The 18,418-nt window shown below is 41.0% G+C and overlaps 1 protein-coding gene across 1 annotated transcript; it reads right to left on the bottom strand.

Moving 5' to 3' along the window:
- Positions 1 to 3,000: 3,000 nt before the first annotated feature.
- LOC143413397 (protein NLRC3-like) lies at positions 3,001 to 17,995 on the bottom strand. The gene is made up of 8 exons (XM_076876356.1): positions 17,908 to 17,995; positions 16,837 to 16,915; positions 14,160 to 14,364; positions 12,211 to 14,008; positions 10,845 to 11,018; positions 10,458 to 10,631; positions 10,109 to 10,282; positions 3,001 to 4,786 (listed from the first exon to the last, which is right to left on the bottom strand). Exons 2-8 carry the CDS (start codon positions 16,837 to 16,839, stop codon positions 4,594 to 4,596), a joined length of 2,721 nt encoding a protein of 906 aa, XP_076732471.1. The 5' UTR covers positions 16,840 to 16,915; positions 17,908 to 17,995; the 3' UTR covers positions 3,001 to 4,593.
- Between the last annotated feature and the right edge of the window lie 423 nt (positions 17,996 to 18,418).

Here is an 18,418-nt window from a genome sequence, read left to right as displayed (position 1 = left end):
TGTTGATATGACACATGAGCTTAATGTACTGAACAAGACGTTACAAGGCCAGGGGCAACTTGTCAGTGCTGCCTATGACAACGTGAGAGCATTCTCCACAAAACTGGCGCTCTGGAAAGCTCAGCTCTCTCAGACAAACCTTTGCCATTTCCCAGCATGCAAGGCACTCGTGGATGCAGGCACACCATTCAGTGCTGACGAGTATGTTGATGTCATTTTGAGGCTACAGGAGGAATTTGATCACAGATTTGCTGACTTCAAGACACACAGAGCCACCTTTCACATTTTTGCGGACCCCTTTGATGTGCAAGATGCCCCTTCTGTGCTTCAAATGGAGCTCATTGAGCTGCAGTGCAACTCTGAACTCAAAGCAGAGTTCAGGGAGGTGAGTGGAAAAGCAGACAAGCTTGGACAATTTTTGAGAGACTTGAGCCCTAGTTTCCCTCGGCTTTCCCGAATGTTCAAGCGGACCATGTGCCTTTTTGGTAGCACATACTTGTGCCAAAAGCTCTTCTCCACTTTGAACTTCAATAAGTCCAAGTACAGGTCCAGACTTACGGATGATCATCTTCAAGACATACTGAGGGTCGCAACTGCTTCCTCCCTCCGGCCAAATCTGGCTCGGCTATGCGAGAGGAAACGCTGCCAGGTCTCTAGCAGCAAGGAGTAGGCAAGAGAAGCCATGTTCAGAAGAACAGTTCATTTTCTACAGTGTTCCATTCATGTTCAGAAGAAGGTTATAGAACTGTTAATACAGACATTTCAATCTAAATACAGCAGATATAGAAGACTGAAAGATACACACAAGTTCACTGACTAAAAATATCTTATTATTATTTTATTTATGTATTACAGATTGATTTATTTTCTTATTAATTCTTAATTTGTTTATTTATTTTTCATATTTTGTATTAAAAAATAAAAATAAAGAGATTTGAGAGGATTGGAATTTTTTTAACCATGCCTTTCTTGTGGAAAACCTAATGCGGCCCAGCCTCACCCACACTCTGCCTGCAGCGGCCCCCAGCTAAATTGAGTTTGAGACCCCTGTCCTACACCATAAATCAGTAAGAGAGGGTACGACCTCTCTCATGGCCCCAAGTGGTGTGTGCATGCCAGAGCACTCTGGAAGGCACACAGAGTCTTTACAGACTACTAAGGATCAAACCTCTATCATCATGCAATCGATTATACAACTCTAAGCATATATGAGTAAATATTTCTAAGCATAAATGACAATCAACAATATAAACCTTACAGCTGGTTTTAATAACAGAATTCATTTGTTTCTCAAATGAGAAAGAGCTATCGAGAAACACTCCTAAATCTTTAGTTCTGAACTTTTCCAGTGGGCCAAGGTCAACATTATCTGCTAATGCTAAATAGGCTGCCGTTATTAACTAATGCTAACACTATTTCCCTTAACTTTATAACATTGTGAACGGCTAATGCTAACACTCTTTTCCCTAGCATTACAACATCTGAGCTGCTAATGCTAAGTAGGCCGCCATTAGCACCTACGTCTATCCATCCATCCATCCATTCGCTTCCGCTTATCCTTTTCAGGGTCGCGGGGGGCGCTGGAGCCTATCCCAGCTGTCATAGGGCGAAAGGCGGGGTACACCCTGGACAGGTCGCCAGTCTGTCGCAGGGCCAACACACAGGGACAGACAACCATTCACACTCACATTCACTCGCACATTCACACCTAGTGGCAATTTGGATTATCCAATTAACCTATCCCCACAAGCTGCATGTCTTTGGACGGTGGGAGGAAGCCGGAGTACCCGGAGGGAACCCACGCAAACACGGGGAGAACATGCAAACTCCACACAGAAAGACCCCGGCCTGATGGTGGAATTGAACTCAGGACCTTCTTGCTGTGCGGCAACAGTGCTAACCATCGTGCCACCGTGCTGCCCACCTACGTCTAATTTAAGGCAAATACGCATTAGAACCTAATGCTCATATCGTTTTCCTTTGCTTTATAACAATGTGAGCAGCTACTGCTAAATAGCATTAGCTAATAACAGCAGTCTAATTTAATGCAAGTTAGCCTCATTTGCATTACAACGATGTGAGGAGTTAACGCTAAGTATGCTGCCATTAGTGGCTAATTCTAATTAGGGGTGAATAAATATTACCAGCTAATGCTAATATCGTATTCTCTTCCCTTTTAACAATGTGAGCAGCTAGTGCTAGGTAGGCTGATGCTAGTAGCTAATGCTAAAGCTAATTTAATGTGAATTAGCATCACATTAGTGAGGAGTTAATGCTAAGTAGACTGCCATTAGCAGGTAATGCTAATTTTAGGTGAATAGGAATTGGCAGATAATGCTAATACCATATTTTCTTGCTTTATAACAATGTGACCAGCTAATGCTATGTAGGTTGCCGTTATTAGCTAATACTAATTTGAGGTGAATTAGCATTATCCCCTTATGCTAACAATGTTTTTTCTTACTTTTTAACAATACAAGTAGCTAATGTGAACACTTTTTTTTTTTATTGAATTCTAATTTTTCCCTTGCGATGTGAAGAGTTAATGCTAAATAGGATGCCATTAGTGGCTAATTCTAATTTTAGATGAGAAAGCATTAGAAGCTAATGCTAATACCATATTTTCTTGCTTTATATCAATATTAGTAGGTAATGCTAAGTACGTAGCCATTATTAGCTAATGCTAATTTAGGTGAATTAGCATTATCCACTAATGCTAACACTGTTTTTGCCAACTCTTTTCCCTTGCATTATAACAATATGAGCAGCTAATGCTAAGAAGGCTGCCATTATTAGGTAATGCTAATTATTATGTGTGTTAGCATTATCCGCTGCTGCTAGCAATGTTTTATCTTACCTTTTAACAATATCAGCAGCTAATGCTAACACTACTTTAATTTCAGTTAAACCTACTTAGCATTAATTAACTTCATTTAGCATTAAGAAGTTTTTGCTATAGGCTACCATTAGTGGCTAATGCTAATTTTAGATAAATAGAAATTGGCAGCTAATGCTAATACCATATTTTCTTGCCTTATAACAATGTGACCAGCTAATGCTAAGCAGGTGCCATTATTAGCTAATACTAATTTGAGATGAATTAGCATTATCCGCTTATGCTAACAATGTTTTTTCTTACTTTTTAACAATACGCCATTAGTGGCTAATTCTAATTTTAGATGAAAAAGGATTAACAGCTAATGCTCATACTGTTTGCTTTGTAAGAATGACAGCAGCTAATGATATGAAGTCTACCGTTATTAACTAATGCTAATTTGATGAGAATTAGCATTATCCGATAATGGTAACTCTTTTCCCCTGCATTATAACAATGTCAGGAGTTAATGCTAAGTAGACTGCCATTAGGGGCTAACTCTAATTAGGGGTGAATAATTATTAGCAGCTAATACTAATACCGTTTTCTCTTTTTCCTTATAACAACTTGAGCAGCTAATGCTAATTTGATGCGAATTAGCATTATATTAGTGAGCAGTTAATGCTAAGTAGGCTGCCATTATTAACTAATACTACGTTGACGTGAATTAGCATTATGCGCTACTGCTAATACTGTTTTCTCTTACTTATTAAAAATGATAGTAGCTAATACTAATACTCTTTTCCGTTGGGTAACAACAAAGTGAGGAATTAATGCTAAGTTGGCTGCTTTTAGCGGCTTATTCTAATTAGGGGTGAATAATTATTAGCAGCAAATGCTAATACCGTTTTCTCTTTCCTTATAACAATATGAGCAGTTAATGCTAATTTGATGTAAATTAGCATTATATTAGTGAGGAGTTAATGCTAAGTAGGCTGCCATTAGCAGCTAAAGGTAATTTGAGGTGAATAAGCACTAGTAGCTAATGCCAATACCCTTTTCTCTTGTGTTATAATGATGTGAAACGTTAATATTGTTCTCAAACAACAGAATGAGAATGAAATATTGATTCTAACAGGGCCCATAAACAGCATTAGCTTAGCAGCATTAGCTTATCAGAGTCTCCATCATGGTCACACAAATCCTTAGCGGAGCAAAGTGGCCTACTTAGCAATAGCTGCTGTAGAAAGCAAAGGGAAAACAGTATTAGCATTAGCTGCTAAATGTGCACTTGAGAACAAATCTATTGTGAATTCAGCCGTGAATGTAGTGTTTCCAGTAAGCTTCCATTTCCAAATGTTAGCTGCTCCTGTCTGCCTCTTTGTCACACACACAGACTGAAATGATTCACAGCCTTGTTTCATCCTTCTGTCAGTGTCACTGACTGTCACTGTGACTGTGGACATACAGCATGGGAAACACACACATGGCTGATACTTGTATCTAAAGTTACAAAATGTTGTCTCTGTCCAAATATTACCTAACTGTAAGTCTACTTTTAATGAAACTCTCAACATGACTTATCAGTTATCATTAATGTTCCTGCAAACAGACTCCTTGAAGACCCCCTACATAAATATCCATGTACTATCCAGCTAGACTAGTGTGTCTGTCCCTGAAAATATTCCTGCATGTGTGATTGTTCATGTCTCATCTGCAGGAAACAAACAGGAAGTGAGTGAAAGACACAGGAAATGATTCCAGCTCTTCCTCCTATATCAGACATTCTCTCCATACCTGAGAGTGTCCAGTCTCCAGCCTGGATCCTTCAGTCCAGCCGACAGCAGCTTCATTCCTGAGGGACCTGGATGATTGTAGCTCAGGTCCAGCTCTCTCAGATGGGAGGAGTTGGAGGTCAGAGCTGAGGCCAGAGAAGTACAGCCTTCCTCTGTGATCAGACAGCCTGACAGACTGCAGACACACAAAACAACAATCCATCTGTTATCCATCTCTATAGCAGCATAACTAAGTGATGGTTCAGGGTCACCTGATCCAGCTCTAACTATAAGTTTTATCAAAAAGGAAAGTTTGAAGCTGATCGTCAAAGTAGAGAGGGTGTCTGTCTCCTGAACTCAAACTGGGAGCTGCTTCCACACCCAGTCCAACATAGCCAGGCTTTCTTTGCTGCTTTGACAAAACCTCAAATCCCAGTCAGAGATGGTGAGCATCATCACAGTGATGATCATTTCTCTGTTAACCCAGGCTTTCTGCTTCAGGATCTGTGCACGCTCACAGAACAAGGAGACCTTTAAACATCATTTCACTAAATGGATGGACTGAGCTCAGCCTACAGATGAACTGGATAAATAAAGATTTGACCTCAGTGTGCTCAGTGTTCCTGTCTATTCCTAACATATTCCTAACATGATAGCTGCACTTTAGAGCTCTAAAACTGGAACTGACACATATTTAAACTCCACATGTTACTCAGTACATTCAGTTCTGACACTCGCCCACAGTCCAACAAAGGAAACATGGAGATCACATCAGTTTGTCACCAAAGTCTAATTATTCCAGAGGGCAGTGTTGATACAACTAAAGTTATTTTTAAGCAAAGTTGAGTTTTTTATTGTCGCAGTACTTCATGTCTGAAGTATCACTTAAATGCATTACACGCTGTTGATGGCAGCAAACAAACCACCCAAACAAACAGAGGTGGGAGGCTTGGGCAGACTACGTAGGATCAGCTTGTGGGAGGAGTCAGGATAAAACCAAAGAAAGACAAGCTAACAAACACCACAGTGAAGTGAGTAGCTACAAACTGCAGGCTGATTAGTGTTGTTGAAGAAGTCGGTCTGAGGAACGTTCTTAGGATCAACAAATGACGGCATGTATGAGCCTCCCTCAAGACGCACCATCACAAGAAGAACACATGAGCTGTAGAAAAAGGAGAGACTATGAAAGCCACAGCGTTACAACGTGCACCAGCTGTTGGTCTCTCTGGAGACTACTGGGCGTGGCTGGGTAACCATGGTTACCTGGGAGTTACAGTACATGATATTAATGAAGAGTGGGAGCTGCGTTCTATAGCAAACAATTTGTTATGAGGTAATCAGCTGATCTTAGTTTAACCGGAAGCCCTTCACAATAATTGCAATGCCTTTATTTTGTACAACTACCATCAGTTCGTCTGTACTGATGGTAACTTAAAGTCACACTAATGTCGTTTAGTTTCTATAGTTTATGTAGTGGAAGTATACTACAGTACCCTGATCACTGATAGGACAGATTTATGTAGATATACACCTTTGTGTTTAACATTACTGCATTATAGTACTGTGATCTTTGTCCTTATATATGGCTATATTAGCTATACTGATGTACGTACATATAACTGGATATGTAACTTATCTATTCATCTTATTTGTCATGTATTTGTATTGTGTACTTCCTTTTTGTAAGAAACCACACACATGATCACAGCCGCAAGAATCAATCAGTGAAAGAATAAAGTGTCTCAAACCAAACCTTAAGCTCTTTATTCCACATGCTGGGATCATTTGGCCTTCAGTGGTGTTCTGGCTGACACACCGGAGTGACCAGAGTGCTAAAGAGTGAATCGGACACACCAGTGTCATCTCTGATATCTCCACTACATTTAATCGTCCTTCAGCTTGTGGCTGCCGTTAGCTGGTCTGCTAGTTAGCTGATTTGCTAGTTAGCCGGTGTGCTAGTTAGCTGGTGTGCTAGTTAGCCGGTTCGCTAGTCAGCTGGTGTGCTGACCAGCGAACCAGTAGGTTACAAGATGAGCTTGTCTGTCTGATGAGCCAGCTCTCTCTGTCTTGGTCATTTTGTCCTTGGGCAAAACCTAACCTACCACTACAACTGTAGCTTACCTCCACCAGTGTGTGAATGTGAGAGTGAATGAATACAGGGAGTGCAGAATTATTAGGCAAATGAGTATTTTGTCCACATCATCCTCTTCATGCATGTTGTCTTACTCCAAGCTGTATAGGCTCGAAAGCCTACTACCAATTAAGCATATTAGGTGATGTGCATCTCTGTAATGAGAAGGGGTGTGGTCTAATGACATCAACACCCTATATCAGGTGTGCATAATTATTAGGTAACGTCCTTTCCTTTGGCAAAATGGGTCAAAAGAAGGACTTGACAGGCTCAGAAAAGTCAAAAATAGTGAGATATCTGGCAGAGGGATGCAGCAGTCTCAAAATTGCAAAGCTTCTGAAGCGTGATCATCGAACAATCAAGCGTTTCATTCAAAATAGTCAACAGGGTCGCAAGAAGCGTGTGGAAAAAACAAGGCACAAAATAACTGCCCATGAACTGAGAAAAGTCAAGCGTGCAGCTGCCAAGATGCCACTTGCCACCAGTTTGGCCATATTTTGGAGCTGCAACATCACTGGAGTGCCCAAGAGCACAAGGTGTGCAATACTCAGAGACATGGCCAAGGTAAGAAAGGCTGAAAGACGACCACCACTGAACAAGACACACAAGCTGAAACGTCAAGACTGGGCCAAGAAATATCTCAAGACTGGTTTTTCTAAGGTTTTATGGACTGATGAAATGAGAGTGAGTCTTGATGGGCCAGATGGATGGGCCCGTGGCTGGATTGGTAAAGGGCAGAGAGCTCCAGTCCCACTCAGACGCCAGCAAGGTGGAGGTGGAGTACTGGTTTGGGCTGGTATCATCAAAGATGAGCTTGTGGGGCCTTTTCGGGTTGAGGATGGAGTCAAGCTCAACTCCCAGTCCTACTGCCAGTTTCTGGAAGACACCTTCTTCAAGCAGTGGTACAGGAAGAAGTCTGCATCCTTCAAGAAAAACATGATTTTCATGCAGGACAATGCTCCATCACACGCGTCCAAGTACTCCACAGCGTGGCTGGCAAGAAAGGGTATAAAAGAAGAAAAACTAATGACATGGCCTCCTTGTTCACCTGATCTGAACCCCATTGAGAACCTGTGGTCCATCATCAAATGTGAGATTTACAAGGAGGGAAAACAGTACACCTCTCTGAACAGTGTCTGGGAGGCTGTGGTTGCTGCTGCACGCAATGTTGATGGTGAACAGATCAAAACACTGACAGAATCCATGGATGGCAGGCTTTTGAGTGTCCTTGCAAAGAAAGGTGGCTATATTGGTCGCTGATTTGTTTTTGTTTTGTTTTTGAATGTCAGAAATGTATATTTGTGAATGTGGAGATGTTATATTGGTGTCACTGGTAAAAATAAATAAATGAAATGGGTATATATTTGTTTTTTGTTAAGTTGCCTAATAATTCTGCACAGTAATAGTCACCTGCACACACAGATATCCCCCTAAAATAGCTAAAACTAAAAACAAACTAAAAACTACTTCCAAAAACATTCAGCTTTGATATTAATGAGTTTTTTGGGTTCATTGAGAACATGGTTGTTGTTCAATAATAAAATTATTCCTCAAAAATACAACTTGCCTAATAATTCTGCACTCCCTGTAGTGGGATTGTAAAGGGTCTTTGAGGGTCTCGAAAAGCGCTATATAAATGCAATCCATTATTATTATTAAGAGCATCTTTAGGCCTGACTGTGCTCATCCTTCCTCCAACCTCTCCTTACCAAAGATAACAACTACATCAGTATTAGCTCAATAACAATTTCTGCAATTCAATTGTGGACATTCATTTTTAAACCTTGTGTAAAACGATAAAACCTCAAAGTCTGAGCATTATTCTTTGTGCAAACAGCTCTTGCAGGTTCCCCCGGACTTAGGTTATTTTTATTATTATTATTTAATTACTTTCCTTTAAGCAGCTGTTCAGGCTACTAAACTCATCCCAGAAATAACAAGTGACACCATTAATAGTAGAGGTGGGAATCACCATACAACTCGCGATACGATATTATCACAATACTTAACGCACGATACGATATTATTGCGATTTTTTAAAATATTTTGCGATATTTAAATTCTGCACATAAAGGTAAACTTTATCAATATTCATTTTATCTAATATCAAAGTCTCACACTCAGTCTTTCTCTCATTTCAGTCAGTTTTATTGTTGACAAACTGAACGGTTTGTATTACAGTCTAGTCCAACTTAACTGAATGCAACCATCTGGTACAATTATAGCTATTCTGAACTATGCAATTTATGAAAACTATGCAGCCCCTTCAGCAACTGAAGAATTTGAAAGTAAATTTAAAAAAAAATATAATTTTACATTAAATAAAAAAGTTTCAAACTTAATTAAAATTAAACATGTCTTAAATTAAAATAAGTAAACTGTCATGTTTATTGCTGCCAAAAAAAAAGTTAAACACATTTGGACAGTGAAGGAATGTCAGGATTGTTGCTCAGAAAAAGGATCAACATGCTCTGAAGTCAACATGCTCTGACTCCAGAGCATGTTGACTTCAGAGAAAAAATTGTTTGTAACAAAATATCGATTTCTGCTGTCCCTGTATCGATACATTATTAGCAAACAAAATATCACGATACTACACAGTATCGATTTTTTCCCCCACCCCTAATTAATAGTGGAGCTAACTTTAACAGGTGAAACTGATTTGACCTATAAGGCTACTGCAGTTACTTCTTATCAGGTTTAGTAGGGAAGACATCTGGATGAGGTAGTTAGTAGTATGTAGTTAGTACCGGGCGACTCCCCTCCCCCACATCGGCACCAGAACCCTGTATTATCTACAGGGTAAGACTGCCTGTTTTATCAAACTATGGCCATTACTACTGTGATCATTTGCAGCCCAGTGTGCCGCTCTCTCTGCTGGGATGAACCACTGGAGCTCACCCAGTCCTCCCTTTCTTTCTCTCAAGAAGAAGTGAAATAAATATATTTATTATGTTACGAGTCTAATATTCTTTAAATCAAACTGTAATGTATAAATCAAGCAAGAAGATTTGGTGGCTCCACGTGTTGTAGAAGAAAAGATAAACATCTCATTTTGAGAAATCAGCCTTTAAAATTAAGTACTGTGAATAAAAAACAAACAGCGAGCCAATCAGCAGTCGCCAATATCCTCCTAATTTCATTCACAAAGAAATCAAATATATATATTATGGGCCCAAAGGAGCCTAAATCTTTAAATTAGGCAGTACGTGAAGTATTTTTTTAAATAAACAAAGACATGACTATAACAACTTTTAGTAATTCAGAGTCCAATTATCCACTCAAATGTGAATAAAAGTTCACTTGACAGCTGTAAAAGTTACCTGTTTATACAATAATATAATTCACATTTCAAATGATCATCTGTGGAAAAGTTTGAATCCTGACCTGAGAGTTTCCACTGCACACTGTGAACTCTTTAGTCCAGCGGACAGAAGCTTCACTCCTGAATCCTGCAGGTCAGAGTTACTCAGGTCCAGCTCTCTCAGACTGGAGGACTGGGAGCTGAGGACTGAGGACAGAGCTTCACAGCTTCTCTCTGACAGGTTACAGCCACTCAGTCTGAAAAATAAAAGACAATCTAAAAACAAGTACTCATGTAGAGTTTGTTAATACATTTCACAACATTAAATGTTGACTTTCTATTTTTAAAGGAAACATAAACATACTAAGATACAACATCATATGTATGAACTTTAATTAATAATGCTAAAAACTAAATGTTTTCTGATCTGACCTCAGAGTATTCAGTTTACAGTTTAAACGTTGTAGTCCAGCAGACAGAAGCTTCACTCCTGAATCCTGCAGCTTTCTGATACTCAGGTCCAGCTCTGTCAGACTAGAGGACTGCGAGCTGAGAACTGAGGACAGAGCTTCACAGTTTTCCTCTGAGAGTTCACAGATGTTAAGTCTGAAGATAAAAACATGAATAAAGATTGTTGTTAAAGTGTAATCAAGGTGCAATAGCTTATTGTCTTGTGCTGAGCAGGTTAGTAAAACTTCCGTTTAACTTTGAAATGAATAAAAATGCTATGAAACAAGGATAACTGGATAAAGACATAAACAAAAACAAACATCAAACACATAAACAAACAGAACTAAACATAATACAAATTGATCTGACCTCAGAACATTCAGTTTGGCATGTGGACTCTCCACTGCAGCAGACAGAAGCTTTACTGCTGAAGCCTTCAGGCTGTCGGTACTCAGGTCCAGCTCTCTCAGACTACAGGACTGGGAGCTGACCACTGACAGCAAATTTTCACAGCCTTTCTCTGAGACGTTACAGCTGCTCAGTCTGAGAGAGAAAGGAAAAAAACAAAAACAAAAAAAAACAAACAATATATGTGATCAAATTAAATTTGTTTATATGTTGAACCCTTTTTTAAAAAAATTTATTTAAACCTATGAGACTATGAGTGCTACCAGTCCAGTGCACATGATTGGTACCTTGATGGTACCTTGCTCAGGGGTACCACAAGGTAACTATTCGGTGGATTCGACCCCTGACCTTATGATCATGGGGCGACCACTCTGCCTACTGAGCTAATAATTCTGTGTACACTGTCATACAATATTAACTAAAACAATTATTTTAGAAAATTTTAGTAATTCAATAATCATGCTCATTACCTGTGTATTGTGAATAACACTTGATTTTAAACACTAGCTGTATAAAACTCTTCCTGTTAAAGGTGTGTATAAAGGAGATGAGCTGAAATGCAGACTTCATGGAGAATGTTTGCTGTCAGCATATATCAAAGACAAAGCAGAGATCCATCCAGTCTCTTCCACTAAGCCCACAGAGGGACAGACAACCACTCTCACTCACACCTGCATGAAGTTTAGATCACCAGGTAACCTAACTGCATGTCTGTGGACAGTGGGAAGAAACTGTAGAGGACCCAGAGTGAACCCACTGTAATTCTGTGATAACACTGGTTATGGAAGCCTTACAGTTACATATGGTTACTGACAAGAAACACGACCTTAGAGGCAATTTCAGTAATGAAGACCGAGTTTCTCCCTCCATACAGGATGAAAACATGACAGCACAGCAGAGATTTATATTTAAAAAGGGAGGGTGTGCACTGAAAGTGAGATACAAACTTGAACTTAAATTATGAACATCAGAAAAAGATGTAGGTGAAGTCTGGCAGGTGAAGTTTGTGCTTTAGAATAAAACAACCAAACTCCTGGAGTTGGAGACAAGTGAACAAGCTGAGGATAATAAACCTGTCAGAGGGGCTGAAGCATCAGAGCTCATGTTCTTATAGGCTGGGTCTGGATTGTCCTTTGATAAGAGTTACAGAACAAAGTGTGTTTTAGAAATGCTGGAGTGAAACATTAAAACTACCATATATTTACCGAGTGACTGATGATCATTTAATTTACTATTTTAAAAAATGTTACAGTGCTCTTTGAACTCAGCATTTCTGATTTATTTCCCATGATTTTAACAATGAAGCGATGACAACATGTTTACTCACAGAGCTTTGTTGGAGGCTTTGACCACTGGCAGCATTCTCAGAAGAGCCTCCTCTGAAGCGGAGTATTTCTTGAAGTCAAACTCATCCAGATCTTCTTCTGATGACAGTAAGATGAAGGTCAGAGCTGAGCACTGAGCAGGAGACAGTTTACCTGTGGAGAGACTTCCTGAAGTCCTGTATTGTTGGATCTCCTCCACTAGAGAACGATCATTCAGTTCATTCAGACAGTGGATCAGATTGATGCTTTTCTCTGCAGACAGATTCTCACTGAGCTTCTCCTTGATGTACTGGACTGTTTCCTGATTGGTCTGTGAGTTACTTCCTGTCTGTGTCATCAGGGCTCGTAGGAGAGTCTGATTGGTCTGCAGGGAAAGACCCAGGAGGAAGCGGAGGAACAAGTCCAGGTGTCCATTTGGACTCTGTAAGGCCTTGTTCACAGCACTCTGGTAGAAGTGTTTCTCTGCAGATTCTCCTGTTTCAGACTTCTGGGAGGTTGTTTGTTGTTGTTCCAGCAGATTGAGTCCAGAGTTGATGAAGGTCAGATGGACATGAAGAGCAGCCAGAAACTCCTGAACACTCAGATGGATGAAGCAGAACACCTTGTCCTGGTACAGTCCTCTCTCCTCTTTAAAGATCTGTGTGAACACTCCTGAGTACACTGAGGCTGCTCTGATATCGATGCCACACTCTGTCAGGTCTGATTCATAGAAGATCAGGTTTCCTTTCTGCAGCTGATCAAAAGCCAGTTTTCCCAGAGACTCCATCATCTTCCTGCTCTCTGGACTCCAGTGTGGATCTGTCTCAGCTCCTCCATCATACTTGACCTTCTTCACTTTGGCCTGAACCACCAGGAAGTGGATGTACATCTCAGTCAGGGTCTTGGGCAGCTGTCCTCCCTCTCTGGTTTCCAGCACATCCTCCAGAACTGTAGCAGTGATCCAGCAGAAGACTGGGATGTGGCACATGATGTGGAGGCTTCGTGATGTCTTGATGTGGGAGATGATCCTGCTGGCCTGCTCCTCATCTCTGAATCTCTTCCTGAAGTACTCCTCCTTCTGTGGGTCAGTGAACCCTCTGACCTCTGTCACCATGCCAACACAGTCAGGAGGGATCTGATTGGCTGCTGCAGGTCGTGTGGTTATCCAGAGGCGAGCAGAGGGAAGCAGTTTCCCCCTGATGAGGTTTATCAGCAGCACATCCACTGAGGTGGACTTTCTAGGGTCAGTTAGGATTGTAGTTTTGTGGAAGTCCAGAGGAAGTCGACACTCATCCAGACCATCAAAGATGAACACAACCTGGAAGTCTTCAAAGCTGCAGATTCCTGCTTCTTTGGTTTCAGTAAAGAAGTGATGAACAAGTCCCACCAAGCTGAACTTTTCCTCTTTCAGCACATTCAGCTCTCTGAAAGTGAATGGAAATATGAACTGGATGTCCTGGTTGGCTTTGTCTTCAGCCCAGTCCAGGCTGTATTTCTGTGTTAAGACTGTTTTCCCAATGCCAGCCACTCCCTTTGTCAGCACTGTTCTGATTGGTTCGTCTCTTCCAGGTGAGGCTTTAAAGATGTCTTCTTGTCTGATGGTTGTTTCTGGTCTGTCTGGTTTCCTGGATGCTGTTTCAATCTGTCTGACCTCATGTTCATCATTGACCTCTGCAGTCCCTCCCTCTGTGATGTAGAGCTCTGTGTAGATCTGATTCAGGAGGGTTGGGTTTCCTGCTTTAGCGATGCCCTCAAACACACACTGGAACTTCTTCTTCAGGGTGGATTTAAGTTTACGATGACAAACTGCGGCTGGAAGTTCTGAATAATAATAATAAAAATACAACTTTAACAATCACATTTTACAAAATGCTGATGACAATTTCTGACCCACTGAGAAATGACTGAACACACTGGTGTCACAAGTCTCTCATTTATCCAGCAGCTTAAATCTTTAGATAAATCCTCTTACGTCTCTGCAGACGGTCAGCCAGCTCCTCCTGCTTCATTCTCCTCAGGAAGTCCACTGTGATCTTCACAAATGCCTCTCTGCTGTTTCTCCTCTGCTCATCATCCTCCCTCTGAAACTCCAAGCACTGGGGCTTATTTGGATTCAGAGCCTTCTGGATCTTCTTCAGCTCGTTCTTCACAAAAGTGATGATGTTGTCCTCCAGCAGCTGGAACAGAATATTTATGAATGACCCACCACTCTGAACTTTAGTCCACACAACATCCACTTCTTTACCATCAAGGGGCATATCATCCACGAACTCTTTACCAATTATAGGTTTGACTTTATCTGATTAACTGAGACTTTGTCCACAACTCCATGATCCCAAAACGTTGATGCTGTTCATATGAATGCAGCGATTTCAGTGGGAGAAACATTTCACTGGTGTTCAGAGCTGAACTACCAACAGGTTGATGATCAAAGCCAGAAACTTGGAGATGTTTCAGGTGACTGAGTTGATCGTACAGACAACTGGTCTTAAAGGTTCACTCTGTTTACACATACAGATCAGTATTTAAGGTTTGACTCTCATCATCCACTGGAGCACAAACTGGGCGTCATCAGGACACAACAACACAGAACAAACACCATCCCCACAGACACAGCAGCCAGCGAAGCAGAAGAACTTCACATCAAGAAGGTCCTGAGTAAATGTGAACGCTGGTTTGAGGGCGGAGTCAAGGAGGCCATTTATGTGAAAAGGAAAGACCATCTCTGAATGGAGGAGGGGCCTAAGGGTACATTTGTCACCATCTTACATGCTGTGATTGCAGCCATTCCCCAGCTCTCTGTGAACTGGACTCATGACCATTGATCAACAACCATTGATCAATGGTCCTGACAATATGCGTACCAATGATCAATGAACTGACCTCCCAGCCCATTGTTCCTTCAGTGGGCTGGTTTCAGTCATACAAATGTCCTGTTTATGAGATTGAAACCTGCAGTCAGCTGAGACTGAAGAAGTCACCTGATGATGATGAAACGTTTCTCCCACTGAAAACATCCAGATGAACAGAATCAAGCTTTTTGGGATTTACGTACCTGGATGATTGAGCATCAAGACACAACTCTGTGACTTTTCTCAGATGAATCAATCCTCTCCTCCAGCTTTGTTTACATCTACCAGCCCTGTGGCGCTGCCCAGGGAAATAATCTATGTGAGAGGTGGAAAGTCATACAGGTGTCTGCTCCTGCCTTCAGTTATTTTATCTACTGTGTGTCAACTGGCTGAACCTCCTCCAACTGTCTACTGTCTCCCTAAACTCAACAATGACTTCGTGATCTATCCATTCTCTGACCAAACACATCCTGCTGCAGGAGGTTAACATAGCAGCCAATGATGATCCCACTCACTGTGAACAACACATTTGGACCTGATTTGCTGCTCTGGTTTACACGTGAACTTCCACTGCTGCTGTCACCAACTTGAGAGGCTCTACAGAAAAACTGGACTTGTCCATAAAAATCATAAACTACATTACAAGGACAGCATTGCTCAATCAACTCTAATTACTACTGACATGTTATCTCTTCTAACTAAGGTACAGACACTCAAACTTGCTGCTTTCAGTGAGAAGTCAAATGTCTGAATATGAGCTGGAAGCTGCTGAGAGTCCTCCTCCTTCCCGTGGGGTTTACTTTCTCTACTACTTTCACTATAAACACGCCCCTTTCATGCACCTGCAGAGGGCCACCAGCAGATGGAGCTGTCTTAAACAAATCCACTTGGATAGTTAGCTGTAGATGACTTTATCAGTATGATTGTAGGACTTTGAGTTATTCTTTAGATTTATTTAAACTCCTATATTATGCACAAGCGTTGAGCGACCCATAATTTCTCTGTACTTTTCATAAGAGCAGCCAGACTTTCAGCTAGTTTTTCTTTTTTAAGTGCTCTGCAGGTTTTATGAAGGTGTGTCAAAGTTGTTCTTTGGACATTGGCTGCTTATTAAATCATTTTCAGTCCTCGTACCGGAACATTCTTCAAGCTAAATCCAAGTGTGTTAGACCAGAGTTAACCTGATAGATATGTGTGGGTGTGTAACTCTTAGGAGCTGATTGGCTGCTTTTTATGGGGGCTGGGTCTTTGGAAAGTGTTTTAGTAACACACCCTGAACTGCACACTTTAACAAACAACATGAGATTTTAACTGTAATGTAAAACTCATGTGATTCACTGTTATTAAGCACAAACACATCTGTGGCCCTGTTTCCATTAGTAGCTGCTCAGATCGACTCGCCACAGGTCGCCACGACTGGACTGGATCCACTGGTTTCCATTACAGTTGAGGACCACCTAATGTGGTCGTCTCAATACAGCCGAGTGTCAGCTCACATCATTAGTAAGTGCTAATGCTGCTAATTTCCATCATATTTGTCATTTATTGCTCAAAGTTATTGAAGAAACAGTTATTCAGCTTCATTCCCACTGATCTCGACTACAAACTGTTTCACTTTGGTTTTTGTTTAAAGCCTCGATGTTTAAAATGTTTCCCTGTGATCACATTTGCACCGTCTGATTTCAAAGTTTGTTTTCTTTTGGTCATTTAGTCCACAGAGTCCTTGGTGTTCTGAAAGGGACCTATAAATAAATGCATTATTATTAATATTAAAGTAGTTGTTGTACATGTACAGACCATAAATATGGAGTCCAGCTGTGTTTGATGCTGCTGGGCAGACTGACCACTGGGAACCTCTGAGCTCTGCTGCTCCACTCTGTGGAGGAACCATGAAGGATTAGATCAACACAGGATAAAGATCCAGGAGTTTCTGCTCAAATAACTTCATCTGAATCAAGTCTGTCAAGTTTTAAACTCTCAGATTGTGAACATATCAGTAATTTTCAGTCTGTTTTCATGGACGTCCTTTCAGTGGTGATGTCAGGGATGATTTTGAAGAAGCTCATCAAACTGAACCATCAGCAGATCACTGCTCCAAAACCAGAACATGATCCGAGTCTCCCTCCACCACCAGAACACCAGCTTTACTAACGTGGTAGATCAGTGTAGTACAGATCAATAACTGATGAGTCATTTGATCAAAATCACTGAGTGCTTCACGTCTGACCCTCTGATGCTTCTGTAGACATTTTGCATATTTAATGAATGTCTGACAGTTTTACATTCATTCTATGAACACAGTGGAAATGTTGTGTTATAGTCTCCATGTTGTTTCCAGCATCATAAATTCTTAAGTTCAGAAAATTAGATTCTTTCTTCACAGCTGAAAAACAACAACATTTATTCTCTATTGAAATCTGCATCGTCCACTCCAAAGGTCACAATCTGAAGGTAACATCTGGTTTTGTTCCCTGTGGTTAACTCTGAGCATCAGTATGGTGGGATTTATCCACTACATCCACACCACTGTGGTTCAGTGTTGTCCTGATGGAGTAACAGCAGCCAGTATGATCCAGGCTTTAGCTGCTGGGTCTCTGTGTGACCTCTCAGACTGTTTAACAGATCAGACACAAAGAGAATCAGAGCAGCTCTGTTCTTTAAAGACAAACATGAACCCACTCAGGTCACACTTTCCCCACAGATATGAGCATCACTGTCCTCAAACAGCAAATGACCAAGTCGAACATTTGGATCTTTTCTCTTTCATTGTTTTCGTTTTAATGAATCTTTGTAACAATCTGAGGATGTTTCAGGTCATATTTATCCAGGAAACACAAACATGTAAAGGAGTCATCACAGCTCTCTGACCTCGTTGCTCCAGGTTCACCACTGAAGTCTGGAATGCTACCTTTGGACCGGTCACTCCTCACAGACGGACAGCTGGACCCTGCAGACTGTGACCTCTGACCTCTGCAGACACAAACATGATTGAAGCAGCTGTGGTCACACAGACTGCAGATAATGCAGCTGTTTCCTGTCAGTAACATCCTCTTAGATTAGAGTTCAGCTTTTTACAGGAAAACTGGACAAAACTGATTTTTGTTACAAACTCATTTTCATTTCCTCTCAGCTCACAAACACAGTCAGACAATCAACCAGAGTCAACACTGATTATAATGTCAGTGCAGAATTATTTCTGTTACTCAGTGAGTTCAGCTCTCTGACCTCGTTGCTCCAGGTTCAGCACTGAAGTCTGGATTTAGATCTTTGGACCCGTCACTCCTCACAGACGGACAGCTGGACCCTGCAGACTCTGCTCTGTCCTCCTCTTCCTCCATCATCGTCTTCAGTCAGTCTGAGAGATAAACCACAAACACTC

Source organism: Maylandia zebra, linkage group LG2 (genome assembly GCF_041146795.1).
Source record: "Maylandia zebra isolate NMK-2024a linkage group LG2, Mzebra_GT3a, whole genome shotgun sequence".
Taxonomy (NCBI): domain Eukaryota; kingdom Metazoa; phylum Chordata; class Actinopteri; order Cichliformes; family Cichlidae; genus Maylandia; species Maylandia zebra.
The sequence above is the reverse complement of the archived record's forward strand: the minus strand, read 5'-3'. Positions and strand labels throughout refer to the sequence as shown.

Excerpts from the sequence above, each read along its gene's own strand:
- LOC143413397 (XM_076876356.1), bottom strand. Across the intron at positions 11,019-12,210 it reads AAAGCCTCCAACAAAGCTCT|ACTGAGCAGCTGTAACGTCT; the intron begins GTGAGTAAACAT and ends TTTCTCTCTCAG. Across the intron at positions 4,787-10,108 it reads TGTGCAGTGGAAACTCTCAG|TCTGTCAGGCTGTCTGATCA; the intron begins GTCAGGATTCAA and ends GTGTGTCTGCAG.